Below are 17,707 nucleotides of genomic sequence, written 5' to 3'. Positions count from 1 at the left end.
ACAATAATAACAATGTCACTGTACGGTAGCTTGGTTAACATGGACGCCGCATTATATGTCAGGGGTGAGCAAACTACGGCCCGGGGGCCACATCCTGCCCGGCAAGCGCTTGAATCCGATAAAGTATATAATTTAAACTTTTAACATACAAGCTGGTAACATGACTTGCAAGTAGTCAGAGTCAGTCAATTTGAGACAACCTTTTTATGGTTTAAGTAGCTTTTCACATACTCAGAAGTTTTATCGTTCATAGTTCATATTGTATATCGCACATCCTTCATTCGTGTGCTGTACATTACGGGTGTCTTGTTAAGGAAAAAAATAAACATGGATGTAATTTTTAGTCCGAGGTTATTGATTATTTTTCTTCAGAGATCTTTGGACCCGTTACAGGCGTTTCTCAGAAGAAAAAAAAACAACAAACTTTCTTATCAGCAGGGAAACCACCTTCAATCTTAAACCACTTTTCCAAAAATCTTTTGAACAATCTGTTACTCAAAAGCTATTATTTAATCATTTCAGAGGGATTTCAGGTCATGCCATTTTAATCAACATAATGTGCATAAAATTACATTTTTGCTGATAACCTAATTGAGGGAACAGCTTTTCTGCACCAGGGGAGATCATCTGTAATCGAGAATTGTCTTAAAAATGTTACATTAGTTGACAAAATAGGGAAGTTCTTGACATAAGAGTGGGTATTGTACTTTTGTATGGCTTTTTTCATGAGTTATGGCTACCAAAATGAATAAATAGAGTTTGTACCTCCCTTTTGTCTCCTAAGTAGATTTTTTTTTGATTTTTTTTCCCCTTTTTTATGTACTGCGTCCAGGACCGGGGACTTTCACCAGTGAAATACAGTACACTACCACTGCCAAAAACTGCCTTATGGCTCATGCAATATGTATTTTAAGGCATTCCTCTTTAGAGGTGCAATATACTGGCGGATGGAATGGAAATTTATACAAATAGCTGCAGCACCTGATTCACAGCCGCAGACTGGTCACTCCAACAGAGGAAATTGCATCTAAAATTTAATGTCTGGGAATAACGAATGTAAAATCTGTTGCAGTTTTTTTAGGACACGCCCAGAGGCGGAATACAGTAGAAAAAAACGTTCTAATAGGGATCCTCCAATCAGTGTTTTATGCTGCCGATTCCGAGGACTGAAATCGTCCGTTACCGATACCAAACACATGGATTAATTATAGGCTACAATTTTCATTTATGATGTGTGATATTGGCCAGGGGTGCAGTATGAAGGGGGAACGTCCCTTGACTGCCAGGGGGCCCACAAAATAGGTAATTACTAGGGATGTGCCGATATTATCGGGCCAATATTGGCATAAAAATGTAATATTGGTCAATATTGGTATCCGGATTTTTGCATATAATCAAAGGCGATAATAAACATAATGCTTTTTATAGGCTGTATTTTCCGGCACGCATATGACCTCATCAAATCACCTCTCAAGCCTGTAAACAACTGAGGGTGGCTAGTAGCAAGCTAGCTCGCTCCTTCCAATCCATTCATCCATTTACATTACACATATCGGTATTGGCTTATATCGGTATCAGAAATTGAGAGTTGGACAATATCGTCATATCGGATATTGGCAAAAAAGCTAATCAGACATCATAAAATCAATAAAATTTGTAATTAATTAATAAAGGGTGACGACGTGATTTTTTTTTCATGGGACCCAGAATTCCTGGATACGCCCCTCCTACTGGCTATATCACATGAAAAAAGGAACCATAAAATCACATTAATTTAGACAAAAGCATACTTTACTTACAACATATATCACTGGTGAAACTTACAGAGGATGAGACGCCTTCTTTAAGGCGACTTTGGATGTGAGAGTACATTGGTGGAACCCTAGCAGGACTTCCAGGTAAGTAAGAGAGCACTCGGCTAACCTGGTGTCTTCCACCGCTGAAAAAGGCTGGTCGCCTTGTCCAATGAATTCAATTATTTTTCGGGTTGTTAGCTTAGCCTTCTGACTGTCACACACATACTGTGCCATACACACATGGCACAATCAGAGTTGCACATCACTTACATATGACTGATGGGAAAATACTGGGAGACACGCAGTAGATGTATTGTTCTCACTCACACAAGCTTAACTTTCACTTCTACACATACTTAACTTTCACTTTCTAGTGGCAAATGCTATATCGACTCTGTGTACTTTCATTCCGAACTCTTCTTCGATCGAGTCCAGCGCTGTAATTAGATATATTGTGCTTATTTTTTTAATACAATTTGAAAACCTTATAAATTGCGTGATCGTTGACTACTTCTCTGAAAGCAATGTGGTCCAAAGAACCAGGAAGAAAGAAAACATGCATGTTAGGCATGCATATTTTACATCATGCCATGTAGGTAAATACTGTATAGCATGAAAAGAATGGCTAAAATGCTCACATTTAGCATGCTAGCACCTAACAAAGTAGCACTACATGCCGAAAGTGCTCAGGCAGTTCCATTGTGATTTTACATCATGCCATGTAGGTGTAAGTTATTTAACATCCATCCATCCATTTGCTTGTCCACATTAGACTCACGGGCGAGCTGGAGTCTGTCCCAGCTGACGCTGATCTCTTCTCTCATCCATTGTACACTAAATTTGCTCTCTGATTTGTCCTTTTTCTGGAGAGGTTGACGGATATGGTTGACATGTTCACCTGGATTATGTTGTCATTTTCCAGACCCTTGAAGTTACTGTCAAGATTTGTGATTGTCTTCGTTTGCTCCTCCGTGAGACCTTGTTGATGTTTTGATTGTTTGCCATCTCTGGTCTGTGTTTTGGTTAGCTGTCTCTTTCTGTAATTCCTGTATTTGGTCTGTTAGCATGGACTCAAGCTTCAGGAACAGTAACGCTACTGTGTCTACCATCCCATCTTGTGCCACTTAACTAACTCACTTATCATTAATTCCCAAACTATCCATCTTCTCTTTCATTATTAGCTACCAGAGAGCAGCAAATGATTCGGTTTCCTCGCATTCCACTGTTTCTGGGGAAAGGGGCCGGTATGTTTTGGGCCTGAAGATCGTTGTTTCCTTCTGCTGTGTCCCATCGCGTTGCTAAGCAATCACTTTGAAGTTCGCCCATTAGCGACGGTTAGCTTAGCTTGTTAGCAGTTAGTGGTGATCGAAAGTCGTTTATTTGAAGAAATTCAGACTGGGCTCGAGCTGAATGTGTCCACAAGAAATTATGTTCTTGTGGTCAAGATCTGAAAAAAATCCAAAATAGTCAAACACCGGTCGCAGTGCAGCAATTTTTGGGATGTCAAAAATATGTAGCCGGAATGTCCTCAGGTTATGGTGTTGGAACGGTTTGACTTGGTTGAGAAATGTGGAAGTAGAGCATCAAAAAATGGAGCAGAATCAGAACAATAGATAGAAGATCTTAGAACCTCGGTTCGTTTATAAGCCTTCTTTTCCTGGTTCCATATTAAGTTTTTTTTCACCACTGAAAAAATACAGACAAAAGCATTTGCTAGGAAGATATGTTTTGATATATGGTATTTCTCCGTTTAGAAAAACACTCCTCTACATTAATCCATCATTGCACTCTGCTTTTGGTTGTTTACAATCAAATATAACTGCATTTTATGTGTTTTATTCAGTTGATTTAAGTTTGTTTTACGTTTATGTCTGCGCCACGTGCATTGCATAGCTTTTTACGTAGCTCGTCTTGGTGGTCATATCGGCATGCTAATGAACTCTTTTGAAACAACCCCCCCAATATATTCCATATATAAAGTATGGTTATTGACCATTTATGCTCATACATTTAAATAACGTGACGTCACATAAACGCTGCCGTAAAAATTTGCTAAAGGAGGAATATTTAGAACCGATTGCGTTTCCGGGACGGATTGCTCAGAGACACGTGAATAAAAATGAAAGCAATTGGCGCCTAACAGTGACAATTACGAGTGCCTCTGAACGCCTCACGGCACGAGGACACCGGAGCAGGAAGGAGACGTGAGCTTGAAGTTGTTTATTGCTCTGTGTGCATCAGCAAGTAACAAGTAAGTTTGATGATTATTTTGTGTATTGGGAGTGTTTCATCTGGAAGATTTCATTTATATTGGTATTCCAATTAATCCCCAGCACGAAGCAGCGGTTAAGTGGGGATTCACCCGAAAACGAGGCTTTATTGTTGTTTGTACGTATGTGTATTTCAGATACTCAAGAAGGGGGTAGTGGTTCTTTTAAAGTTGGGACGCCATGGAAGATTCTGGTCAGATAATCATTTGCAAGTGGATAGGCTCTTTTAGCAAAATATTTGTGTGTCCACAGGAGCGTGGGTTTTTCCAAAGGAGGGATTTTGTCCAAAGGAGTGTGTCTGTGTGTCCCAAAGGTTGTGTGTGGTCTTGTTGAGTCACACAACGCACACAAATGATGGATACTTAATACTCAACAAGCAGGATGAAAACTACCAAACTGCTATTACTGCTGAGCTAGCTGTTTTCTTAGAATGGCGCATCACTTAACTCCTTGGGCACAAGCTGCCGCTGCATTTACAGACACTTGGAAACACCCGCACATGCAGCCTAAAGATATGTAGGATGATTACTTATCAATTTATCAGTGCTCATGTCAAACTTTATCCAAATGTCACCATGCAAAATACACACTTTGGACCTGGAATTACTATAAAATTAATGAACTAAGGAATTATGTTGAATCTTTCAAGTTAATTAAGATAAAAGGTTTGTTTTTTAAGTGTGCAGGAATCCCCCTAGACTAGACTAGGGCTGGACTAGTCCTATGTTGTCCTGCCTAGTCCAACATCCTGATTCTTTTTGCACCATTGCCGCTTTTATTCTGGTAAAAATATGCTGCAAAAATTCCACCCGTTTTCTGTCGCTTGTCTTCATTAGGGCCACGGGTGAGCTGGAGCCTATCCCAGCGGAATGCAGTGAAATATCGCCCAACCCTAGCGCACAATAATAAAGGGCTGAAGTGATACTGATCTACATTAAACTTTTTGACACAACACTTCTCACACCATATCACCATAACTCATCTTATTGTGGCTCTTCTAAGGAGACGCAATTCTCTAACAATGATCCTCGCGTTGAGTGGTGCACCACTTTTCAATTAGTTTCATGCCAGCATGATTGGGCGTCAGAGCCTTGATCGGCCTGGAGGCCTGTTGATGAACACTGATAGAGGCTAAAACAGGCACAGCTGTAATTGCTGTGCTGTACTGTGTGTGTGTGTGTGTGTGTGTGTGTGTGTGTGCGTAACAATCCAGTGTTTGAATTCCTGTCACTCCCCGCTTTATTGCGTTGATTATCAGATTATTCTGATAACATTGCCTTTCACATTTTGTAAAAAATAATGCAAACTCAAAGGACCACTTGCCACCAACTCCGGTACTATACCTTCCTCATGTGCAAAATAAGAGCCCACAGTGCACAAACATTGGTGACATACATAAAAAATAAACCACAGAAGAGAGAACTATGCATGTTAGGCATGCATATTTTACATACTATCTGGGTAAATACTGTATAATATGAGGACAATGCCTAAAATGATAACATTTAGCATGCTAGCTCCCGCCCCTAAGTACTAAAGGTGCTCAGGCAGTTCCATAGTGATTTTACATGATTCCAGGTAGGTATATGCTACTTAATTTTACATGAGTAAAATGGGTAGAATGCTAACAGGTGTATGTTAGCACCGAACACAATGGAAGTAGGCGGTTCTATTGTGATTTTACGTCATGTCATTCAATTATATGGCTTTCAACATTGGGACAAGACTAAAATGCTAACATTAACATGATATAATGTAACAAGATAATACAACGTACCAGAAGTGTTATGGCAGTTTAAAAGTGATTTTATATATATTTTTACATGACATGTAAGTATAAACTCTAAGTACCAAAAGTGCACAGCCAGTTTTACAGAATCTTTACATCATGCCATAAAGGTAAATACTGTATAACATGAGTAAAATTGCCAAAATGCTAACATGTTAATTGTTAGTATGCTATTATCTAGTACTACTACTACTTACTAAGTACTAAAAGTGCTACAGCAGTTCCACAGTGGTGTTCCGTCATGCCATGCAGGTAAATGTTATTTAACATGAGTAAAATGGCTAAAATGTTAGGCAGTTCTATTGTGATTCAAATATATGGCTTTTCACATGGCAATATGACTAAAATACTATCATCAACATTGCATCATTTAACAAGATAAAACAAAGTACCAGAAGTGTTAAGGCAGTTTGAAAGTGATTTTATATATATTTTTACATGCCATACTTATAAACTCTTTCACATGAGGAGACTGGCAAAAATGTTAAAATGTAAACCGTTAGCATGGTCAGCTCTTAGTACCAAAAGTGCACAAGCAGTGTTATAGAAATTTAACATCATGCCATGAAGGTAAATACTGGACACGAGGAGACTCGCTAAAATGCTAACATTTTCACACACATTTTCACAGTCATCTAGCAATCTCGTATTAAAAGTGCTGAGGTAGTTCCAGTTATTTTATATGCAGGTGTATGCCATGTTACATGAATAAAATGTCTAAAATCCAAACATGCTAACAGGTGACATGTTAGCACCTAGCAAGGTAGCACTAAGTAGGCAGTTCTACAGAGATTTTACATCATATAATGTAAATATATGGGCATTAACATGAGGCGTATGTATGTATTCGCAGTATATCCACTGTATGCAAACTGTTAGCACGCTAGTACCTTGCAAGATGGCACTATGTACAGAATGTGAAAAACATGCACAAAAAACATATTTTGCCACAAAAACACATGGACCAACAATTTTAGGGCCTTTGGGTGAATGTTGTTTTCATGTTTGTTTCTTTCTTTTTGAAAAGCTCTAAAGAAACCATGTCTTTTTCAGTTAATGTTTTGATAAGAACTAAATAACACATACATTTATAAAGCACTATTCCTGGATACGGTGCACAAAGGGAACTGAACTACCACAGGGGTCCATACTGGGACCAAAACTGTTTAACTTGTACATTAACGACATTTGCAAAGTAACTAACAACTTAAAATTGGTCTTATTCGCCGATGATACCACCGCTTTCTGTTCTGGTGAAAGCACACAAGAACTCATTAAAAAGGTCAAGGATGAAATGGTCATATTAAAGTCATGGTTTGACAAGAATAGATTATCTCTGAATTTAAGTAAAACTAAAATAATGCTATTTGGTAATAGTAGAAAGGACACGTACGACCAAATACAAATTAATGGAACGGATATTGAAAAAGTGGAAGAATATAAATTCCTTGGGGTTATAATAGATGAAAAAATGAGTTGGAAATCTCATATTAAATATATACAACAAAAGGTGGCGAGAAATATCTCTATATTGAATAAAGCAAAATATGTTCTTGATCAAAAATCACTCCACACTCTGTACTGTTCCTTAGTATTACCATATCTAACGTATTGTGTGGAGATATGGGGAAATAATTACAAAAGCAATCTTCACTCACTCACTGTACTGCAAAAAAGATCTGTGAGGATAATTCATAATGCCAAGTATAGAGAACATACAAACCCTTTATTTTTAAAATCACAGATATTAAAATTCGCAGATTTAGTACACTTTCAAACCGCTAGAATAATGTATAAAGTTAATAATAACTCGTTACCCAAAAATCTAATCAAGTATTTCTCAATTAGAGAGGAGAAATATGATCTTAGAGGAAAATTAAACCTAAAACATTTATATGCGAGAACAACGCTGAAAACCCACAGCATTTCCGTGTGTGGAATTAAATTATGGAACGGATTGAGTAAAGAACTCAAACAATGTACAGAGATGAGCAAATTCAAAAAACAATACAAGCAGTTGATGTTTGCTAAATACAAGGCAGAAGAGTCCTGATTGTTCTGTCAGGTTTGTTATTTTATTTTATTTTATTTTATTTTATTTTTTTTCTATTTTATTTTATTTTATTTTATTTTATTTTTTATTTATTTAATTAAATTTTATTTTTTATTTATTTTTATTTATTTATTTATTTATTTATTTATTTATTTTTATAATTTTCTTTGTTGTGCTTAAAAAAAAAAAAAAAAAAAAAAAGGTCATTATTATTATTATTATTATTAATGTTCTTTCTTTTTTTGGGGGGAGGGCTATCTCACCGTTATCTATTATGTGTTATCCTGACTATCACTGAAAACATGACATGGAATCCAGGAAGTGAACTACATGTACTGTACTAGATGTAGAATGGATGGGGGGTAGGATTAAATAAGCTTTGCTTCTTCCTACTCCTTTTGGACATGTGGAACTGTCAAAGAATGATTCACGAGATGTATTCCATTGTAACCTTCATGTTCAAATAAACTAAACCAAACCAAACCAAACTATGCGCAGGTAAATGTAAAAAGGAATTCCTCTCAGTAAATTGGACTGAATGTGAGGGACTCAGCGGGAAATGTCAGACTCCAAGATTTTACACAGTGGTGTGCTGCAGAGTAACTCCACGCACTGTGTAGATTTCCACAGATCTAAGCAAGTTTTGATTGATCTTTCCTGCATCCGATTAGATTAATATTGATGGGCCGTGAGGACAGATGGCCACACCTTTAGCCAGGGTCTCGCTTCAGAACCTCAAATCTAATAGAAATAATAATAATAATACATTTTTTATGATCAAACTGCATGGACGTTTGTGCGGAAATCGTTGCAGGCAACAGACGATAACGCATTTAATCCAGTCAAGGCAGGAACAAAAGTGAAATTCATACAGATAAAAGTGGATGGACGGATAGATGAATAAGTACCTGTAGATAAAGAGAAATAGAGAGAGGCAGCGTGTGCAACAGCATGGCAGAGGTAGACGGAATTAAAGAGGCTTTTTTTGTAGCGTTTAATATCCATTCATTGGCTGGAGTGCTGACACAGTCAGAGCACTGCGCTCAGGATTTATAGCCACTCCTAGTGGGCATGCCCAGAACTGAAGCACTGCAGTCAGCACATTCTCACTCTGCGCATACACACACTTGAAAAGACAGCTGGCGGCTCACACACACACAGACGCGCGCACACGCAACCACACATCAACCTGGGTATCTGTGCTGTAGATGTCAGCATGCATGTATCAGTAAAGCCACTAGAGGTGGGCTGCGATCTTGAACGTTATATGCAAAGGAGCAGCAGTACAATACAATCATACATACTAACCTTCCCAACTTGCGGTCTCCATGTACAGCCGACGGAAGGGATCTTTTAAAAAAGACAAAAACAGAGAGAGAAATAAACATTTTACATCACAGACACATGAACAAAACTTCAAAGTTGTACATTTTTCATCACAATAATTCCCTTTTAGCTTGAGAATTTTCACCACATCCACATTCATCAAATGATTCAAACATTCATCTCATTCAAACCATTCACCCTCTTTTCCACATCCAAAAAACTCCCTTTTTTACTTTGATTTTAATCATTCTTACTCCTTCCGCATTTCCCAACCCACTGAAATCAAGACACAATGGCTATCGATCCACGCATTCCCAAACACATCCCACATTTTCTGTGGCATTCCCATTGAAAATGATTGGGCAATTTTTACACGTTCGGTATTTCTCAACCAATTCAAAGCATTCCAACTTGAAACCATCAGCTCGCTCATTCAGGACATCCAGGCTATCTATTTTCCACATTCTAGCTATTCCCAAAATTTCACATAATTCCATTTGATCTTCAAAATTCTTACGACTTCCATATTTCGCCAAAACGTTCAGCTCATTCAAAACATTCAGGCTACAGTGTATACCTTCAACATCCCAAAAAATTACTACTGTTCCCAGGATTCCACATATTCCATAACACTAATTCCCTTTTGATCTTAAGAATTCTTACTACTCACATTTCTCAACCGATTCAGACCATTCAACTGTCGGGTCCAAACATTCAGCTCGGTTTACAAAATACCAATAATTCCCACTTTTCTTGAAATTCCACATTTTTCCAAATACAAATGTCCTTTGTCTTAAGAATTCTTACCCCTTTCACATTTCAGAAAATAATCCATTTAAGGCATAAATAAAACTCGTGATCGTGTGTGTTGCAATAAATGTTTTTCGGACTTGTGGGGAGGAAGTGATGTTGGGGGTTCAGAGATACGTTTTAGCTGGATTACGGCCACAGCAGTAGCCCGTGTTGTTATTATGATTATTATTATGTTATAATTGTGCCTGTTGTGAGATAATTCAAACCTGCAATAAAAGCCTGTTGTTCCGGCAATCACGTTTGATACTGTTACTAGTGACACCTAGTGTCCTTTGTAGAATACCACAGCTTTTAATAGCTTATACTGTATTTGTATTGTACAGTGTTCCCTTGTTTATCGAGGGGGATAGGTTCCCGAAATAGCCGGCAATAAGTGAAATGGGTAAAATTAGCCAACTTCATTTTTTTACAATAATTATATGTTTTAATGCTGTAAAACCCCTCATCATACACTTTATACACTTTTCTCAGACAGGCAATAACATTTTCTCACAATTCTCTCTTGTTTAAGCACGCTGACAAAAGTTCAGACCTTTTGTTTGAATTTTAATGATCAACCTACAGGTTGGACACAAGAAATGATTAAGTCACTCATACCTATTTCAGTCCCGTGACTGTGCCTTTTCGTCCTTCGCCGTTCTGCTGTACGGTAGCGTTTTTGTATCCTTATTAAAACATATTGCTGCAGTCCTCCTCCTTCAAACTGAAAATTAATTTACAAGCCAGCCAGCAAGCAAGCTAGCGACGACACTGGAGACACGACAGGGCGGCATGAAGAAGATTGATTGACAATAGTCTACAGCCAATCAGGATGCAGAAAACAATGGGCGGTGCAGACAGATGGCAGAGGGAAGAGAGAGACACTCAACTTCCCACAATGCAATTCTTCTTAAAGGGCTAGGCTCGGCCTGTAACAGTGTTCATACGCTGTAATTAAATAAAAGGAGCACTATAAAAAAAATTCTGCAAATCCGCAAAAGAGCGAGGGAACACTTTAGTTCATTTAGCCATTTTTTTGCTTGAAAAAGATTAATGTAGGTTAAGAATATGTAATCAGCATATTTTTTGACCAGTAATAGGCCGTAGCCAAGTACAAAACAGCGATCATTTATCAAATAACAATTTTTTTCAAACTGGAATGCATACTGTTGAGGTATACTGTTGCTAAAGGGGGATCTTTGATTACATTTGTATGATCTGACTAAGCAAATGTCAGGGAAATCCAACTAGATCATCTGAGCTTTATTGGGGTTAAGCAGAGTCGCATATATTTTACTGTGGACTGAGTACTAGAGTCTCAAGATTAAAATGTTCTAAATGTCCAATGCCAAGCCATCAGAGTTAACACTACTTATTGTCGACACATTTTACAGTTAATGTAGGGTCCAACAGATTAGTTGCATGGTCCAAAATTATTCATCCATCTTCTTCGGCTTATGGGGGTCGCGGGGTCAGCAGTCTATGCAGCGAAGCCCAGACTTCCCTTTCCCCAACGACTTTGTCGAGCTCCTCCCAGCGGATCCTGATGCGTTTCCAGGCCAGTTGAGACATAGTCTCTCCAACGTGTCCTCCTACTGGTCGGACGTGGCCCGAACACCTCCCCAGGGAGGCATGTGAAAGGCATCCTGACCAGATGTCCGAGCCACCTCATCTGGCTTCTCTCAATGTGGAGGAGCAGCGGTTGAACTCCCGAGTTTTTCCCGGATTACAGTGCTTCTCACCTTATCTCTAAGGGAGAGACCAGCCACCCTTCAGTGAAAACTCATTTCGGCCGCTTGTACCCGCGATCTTGTCCTTTCGGTCACTACTCAAAGGTCATGACCATAGGTGAGGCTAGGAACGTAGATCGACCGGTAAATTGAGACCTTGAGCTCCCTCTTCACCAAAACAGATCAATGCACCAATTCACCTGTCCATCTCTCGTTCCATCCGTCACTCACTCGTGAACAAGACTCTAAGGCACTCCTACTCCTCCACTTGGGGCAGGATGTCATCCTGAGATGGTACGCCACCCTTTTCCCGGTGAGAACCATGGATTCGGACTTGGAGTTTCTGATTCTTATCCTAGTCACTTCACACTCAAACCGATCCAGCGAGAGTGGAAGATCATGGCCCAATGAAACCAGCAGTACCACTTAATCAGCAAAAAGCAGCAACCCAATCCTGCAGCCCCCACTCAACGCCCTGGCTGCGCTTAGAAATTGTGTCCATAAAAATAATGAACAGAATCGGTGACAAAAGGCAGCCCTGGCGGAGTCCAACCCTCACTGAAAACGAGTCTTAACTCGCAATGTGGACCAAGCTCTAACACTGATCACGCAGTGTGCGAACTGCCTGAATTAGGTGGTCCGGTATCCCATACTTCTGGAGTACAGTACTCCACACAGGACTCCTTGAGTAACGCGGTCGAAGTCCACAACACACATGGGGACTCCCATGCAGCCTCAAGGACTCTGTAGAGAGTGTAGGAGTTGGTCCACAGTTCCACGACCAGGACGAAAACCACACTGCTCCTCCTGAATCTGAGATTCAACTATCCTAACTAACCCTAACAACTCTAATAACTTATTCATCACGTCAACCTTATGTCCATTTGTTACATCCACTTCATCTCATCTTTTAATGGAACAAGGGGGAGAGGAAAATAAAACAGCATTTATGCTGTTACATGAAGTACACACATGCATACACTCAAACAGCAACAGTTCTATTGTATTCTTCAGACAATGAAGGAAAATGAAAGATGAAAAGGGGGGAAAAATGAAAACAAAAGAAAGGCACGCTTTTGCTTTGTCTTTGTTCATGTGGTTCAGAGAAGAGGAAGAACAGGAAGTGATGATTCTTGCTGCTGCTGTATTGGGGTAATTAGTTTGGTGTAATGGCAAGGCGAGGGGCTATTCTGATTAAAAATGTATATGGTGAGTACAAGATGGTGGTAATTGCGTGTGTGAACATTTCTTAAATGGCTGGCATTAATCTAACGTGTATGTGCAAGTGTGTCTTTGCAAGGGAAGTGGAGAGAGAAAGTGAAAGTGAATGTTTTAAACCAAAAGCTTTAAATGTTAATGGATGTGACGCAATTTTCAGTATACATATACAGTTGCACTTAGAAGTTTACATTACATTAGACTCACCATTGACAAAGGGAATGGATATCATATTAATTTCGGGCATTTTAGGAAACAGAATGGAAATTTGACTTTTTAATTTAACTGCTTGTACAGTAGCGCCCCACCTATTTGCAGCTTAACATTTTCTCCCTCACAAATTGCAGATTTCTTTTCTCTGCTTTAAATTGTAAATACTTATTGTTTCCACTTAAATGGAGAGTGGTTTGATGGCACTATCTGCAGGATTGTGTTGTAATGGTGAATTCAGCAGAGGGTGCAGTCTCTCAAGTCAATTCACTCATATTTTCCAGCATTTTGCATCGTAGAATCTTGGATGAGAATCATACACAATCACACTGAAGATGGGGCATGGATGGGTTTTCTAGCCTGACAAGAACAAAGGCAACACAAAAAAAGTTGTATGGGGGCGGCGTGGCTCAGGTGATAGAGTGGTTGTTTGTTCGATCGTCCGTCCTCCCCCAACCTTTCCTTGGGCAAAATACTGAACCCACAGTTGCTCCCAATGCTGCGTCATCAGTAGGTAAATGTGTTAAGAGTGTCATAGCACTTTGAGTACCTTCAAGGTAGAAAAGTGCTATACAAGTCAAAGTCTGTTTACCATTTTACAAAGGAGTGACTCCAGCAAGTGCATTCAGATCCTGGAGTGATCTTCGTGACCCTAATGCCAATGAAAATCTGTGGAGGGAACTGAAACTTTGATTTGCCAAGCAAGTACGCCATGTTTTGCTTGGGGATCGGCGTTTTATAATAATTTTATATTAACGTATTAATTCATAACTTTAATGAAATATTTTTTTCTCTGGCTTGTTTGTTGATGTTCACAGCCACACGTCACTCGCTGACGCCGTCAACACCCAGGTAGGTTGGATTGCAAGGTATGCATGATGCACTTAATGTTCGCTTCAAATAACACCCTGCCACTTCCATATTACTGTATTATCATTCATAGTAACGATGCCATTGTTCACAGTCTGATTGGCTTCTGGCTGCCCTGTTCTTGTCCTAGAGCTTTTCTCCAAACGGGAAATCTGGTCCTGTTTTAATCTCGCAAGATCTCATCTGACAACATCTTGGAACAGCCCTAAAATTTAGCATGCCAACATATAACAAATGTATCCTTTCTCTTCCCAGTGGTTACTGACCATGGTTTAGTAAAATAATCTTTGATAAGTTTCAATGGTGCAAAAATATATTGAAATAATGATAGAAATAATGTTTCTTCTGCATGAAAAAATTGGCCTGTAAGAAAAAAATAGCTCTCTTTTCAAGTCTTACTGGACAAATAAATAAAAAATATGAAATACCAACATCAGGACATTTTCATCACTTTCTACAGGACGGTCAGGACAGAACATGAAAACAGGATATGTCATGGGAAAACAAGACGTTTGCTCACTCTAGTCTCCATACCATACTCGCAAAAAGTTAGGTTGGTTTTCGGATGAAATTTCAGAATGAAATGCACTATAATGCAGTATAACCCTTGCAGGTGACATACATTTTTTAATGCATACGTCCAACTGTTCAGTGTTTCAATACTTTTTGCACAATTTGTGCAAAGAGTAAAATTCGCAAAAGGTGAAACTCTTCCAGTCTCTCTGTATCTACGCTGCAACCTGCTGACGACACTGTTTGACATACTAAGCTCAGCGGCCACTTCCCTCCAAGAACGTCCTGTTTGAAGCCTCGCAATGGCGAGGCACTGTTGATGAATTGTTAGGTGTCGCCTTGGTCTCATGATGTCAAAATGTGAGCAGCATGATGACTGTATAAATACCAATTCTAATTCAACCAGGAAGTGTATTGGTTGATCCATGGCTCACACACTTGTGTGACTTTGAATGAATGAATAAAAGGATACACGCAAAAAAAAACCCAAAACAACAACAACACACTGGCTAGAGTATTTTCAAATCCAACATTTACAACAGTGTCTGGTGTCTGCACTCTGTAAGAGCCTCATCTGTCATCCGTGTAATTAAAAGCCATTTCACACCTGTTGTGGTCACAGCAGCTTCTTAATGAATAGTAGGAAGGAAAATAACTAGATTAGGACCATACGTCTGAAATGAAATTAAACCATCAGTTTTTCTAACTGACCACATGGAATTACGTCCAACATCACTGAGCAGAAGTACTTTCTCATATGAACAACTGGAGGAGCATGATTGGGTTATGTGTGTGTGTAAGGGCTGTACAACTCGTCTAGGGGCTGCCCGACAGGTGACTGGGCCTGATTCCTTTAAGCATCCAGTAATTTGACCCATGCTTAATCAAATCAACTGTAATACCTCCAATCAAATTACACCACCCTCCTGTGTCCCATCACACTGAGGCAGGACTGAAAAGATAGAGGAATAGGAGACTAAATGTGCACATTTAGATAGAAAAGTCCATATATATACTGTAAGACGATGAACACATGGAAACCTCTTTCAATGTGTATGCTCTGAAAATGGGGAAACTGGATTCCTTTTACTGACTCGAGTTCTTGTGACTAATTCACCGAAGTGAATCGGGTACTCTGTTCACTCGAGTCACGCGTCTCAAGTTCCACCACCCCAATATTTCATGTTGATGAATTTACTAGTTACCTTAGTTTATTACTTACCTCCCTGCTTTGAGTTTTTGTGCCACATGAGTGCAGTAATAAAAATCCCTAATAAAAACAGAGGCTACTGTTGTGGCCGTAACCCACGGGGTGTTAGTTGGTGTCTAGGGGTCTCTAATAATTAAAAAAAAAAACATATTTAGAAGGCCGTAAACAGGTTTCATATGGTCTAAGTACTAAAATATGCCATTTCTGAATAAGGAATCTTACTTATTCTGGACTGGAAATTCAACTATCACGGTCGGATATGGAACCAATAACCACGATAAATGAGGGATTACTGTTATGCTAACCATAAAAATAAAGAAGGGATTGTATACAGTCATGGTGAAATGGGGGAAAGGTTTAAGGTAAATTGTAATAAAATTCCAGATAGTATTACAGTTTCAAACATGACAATAGCAATTATATTTTTTTACGTGAGAGTCCTGTGCACAATTGAGAATTGTTAGCCAACTGTACAACAAACGGGAGAAGACGAAGAAGAAGGTAGTCCGCCAGAGTAGAAGTTGGGTGCACTTGTGATGTGGTGCTACATAATTGATTTTGCTACAACAAAAGAAGAGGCAATTAACCTTTTAAAACTGCAGTACCCAGGTTTAGGAAAACAGAGGACAATTCAAACAACAAGTCCTTAAATGAGGCAAATGTCGAAAACAAGTGAACAGTCCGGAACGAGCATATGTCATGAATAATTTCACAAAACAAAACACTAATGTGACAAACTTATCCGTTCCAACTGTAAAGATATCATTCCTCTGCCGGTAAAACTTACTGAACAAGCATACACTTACACAGGAGCACACAGTAGATGTCTACATTTTAATATCTGGAGTGACCAGTAAAATCCCACGTTTACTTTGATACCAAAACCATCCATATAGACCACGTAGATGCAGACAAACACTTTATTTTGGAAATGTCTTTTTGCCAGTAAAATGGCCCCAGGGTGAAGTGACGGTGATTAAGACATTTACACCTACAGTCTAAAGAAGACAAGGGCTAAAGTAAAAAAACAAAAACCTTTGCAATACATCAAATCTCTTGGCTCATGAGATACTGTATATTTACTCAATACAGAAGATGGACTGCGTATGCAAGAGAGAAGAAAGTAGCGAATGATATGAATACATTTGCTATTGCCAGTCATATGGAGTCAGCCAGCCAATCGCAGGGCACGCAAGCATTTCTAAGACTGACAGTTATTTTCTTAGGGTTTGTGTACTGTACTACCTGTTTTCACATACATTTTTTAAAATTTGATTTTTAATGCAAAATTGTATACTGTTTAATATCTAGTGCACAGACTTGTAGTCTTCCTGCAATTAAGGAACGCTGCACAGGGCTGTGTTGGCTCTGTATTCTGTAAGTGTTGGTTTTTACAAAGTTTGCTGCTTCAGTGTTTTTCAGTGTTTTTCTCAGATGTTACTATGTTGCTATGTTGTTCTGCAAGCCTCTTAGTGATCACTTTTGCCTTTGGAAAAGGCATTGTTCGTCACCAAACTGTTCTTGGGTGGATGGGAGAAGTTGCTTTCGGAGGTTGTGTTGGTACCATTCTTCATTCATGGCTGTGTTCTATATTTTGTGATTTGAAAAAATAAATACATTTTCACTAGATGACTTGAAAAGCACTTTGTTATGCTGCACTGCTCCCATCTTGTGGACAATTCACCTGATCTTGCCTCCTTTTTGTGAAAGTTAAGAGTATGGATTCTGTCTTATATTGTGCTGGTAACACGGCTACATGGTTGTGTATTTTCAACGACTCTCTGGCGTTAAACCGTTCTCCTGCCACATTATCTTTTAAAATCAGCGCACAATTACGGGTACACCAGGACACATCATAAATGTTTTTTGGGTTGTTTTTTTTGCGTGCTATAGGAAGTGCATGGGCGAAATCAAACCAACACTCTTCTTC

General features: G+C 39.0%; 1 protein-coding gene and 1 long non-coding RNA gene across 4 annotated transcripts in view; one reads left to right on the top strand and one right to left on the bottom strand.

Annotated features, from left to right (window-relative positions):
* rbfox3a (RNA binding fox-1 homolog 3a) overlaps positions 1 to 17,707 on the bottom strand; it is a 592,196-nt gene that overhangs the window by 399,723 nt on the left and 174,766 nt on the right. For all 3 annotated transcript variants that reach the window (XM_054768103.1, XM_054768106.1, XM_054768108.1), the window contains exon 4: positions 9,217 to 9,258. In XM_054768103.1, coding sequence (XP_054624078.1) covers positions 9,217 to 9,238 — 22 coding nt within the window. In that variant the 5' untranslated portion in view covers positions 9,239 to 9,258. The remainder of the gene's footprint in view (positions 1 to 9,216; positions 9,259 to 17,707) is intronic.
* Positions 3,991 to 15,364, top strand: LOC129177222 (uncharacterized). The gene is made up of 3 exons (XR_008569595.1): positions 3,991 to 4,047; positions 14,003 to 14,036; positions 14,185 to 15,364. It is a non-coding gene; the product is annotated as an uncharacterized LOC129177222 (long non-coding RNA).

This window comes from Dunckerocampus dactyliophorus, chromosome 2 (assembly GCF_027744805.1).
Source record: "Dunckerocampus dactyliophorus isolate RoL2022-P2 chromosome 2, RoL_Ddac_1.1, whole genome shotgun sequence".
In the NCBI taxonomy this organism is placed as follows: domain Eukaryota; kingdom Metazoa; phylum Chordata; class Actinopteri; order Syngnathiformes; family Syngnathidae; genus Dunckerocampus; species Dunckerocampus dactyliophorus.
Note: the sequence above shows the minus strand (reverse complement) of the source record. Positions and strands in the feature narration are given on the sequence as shown.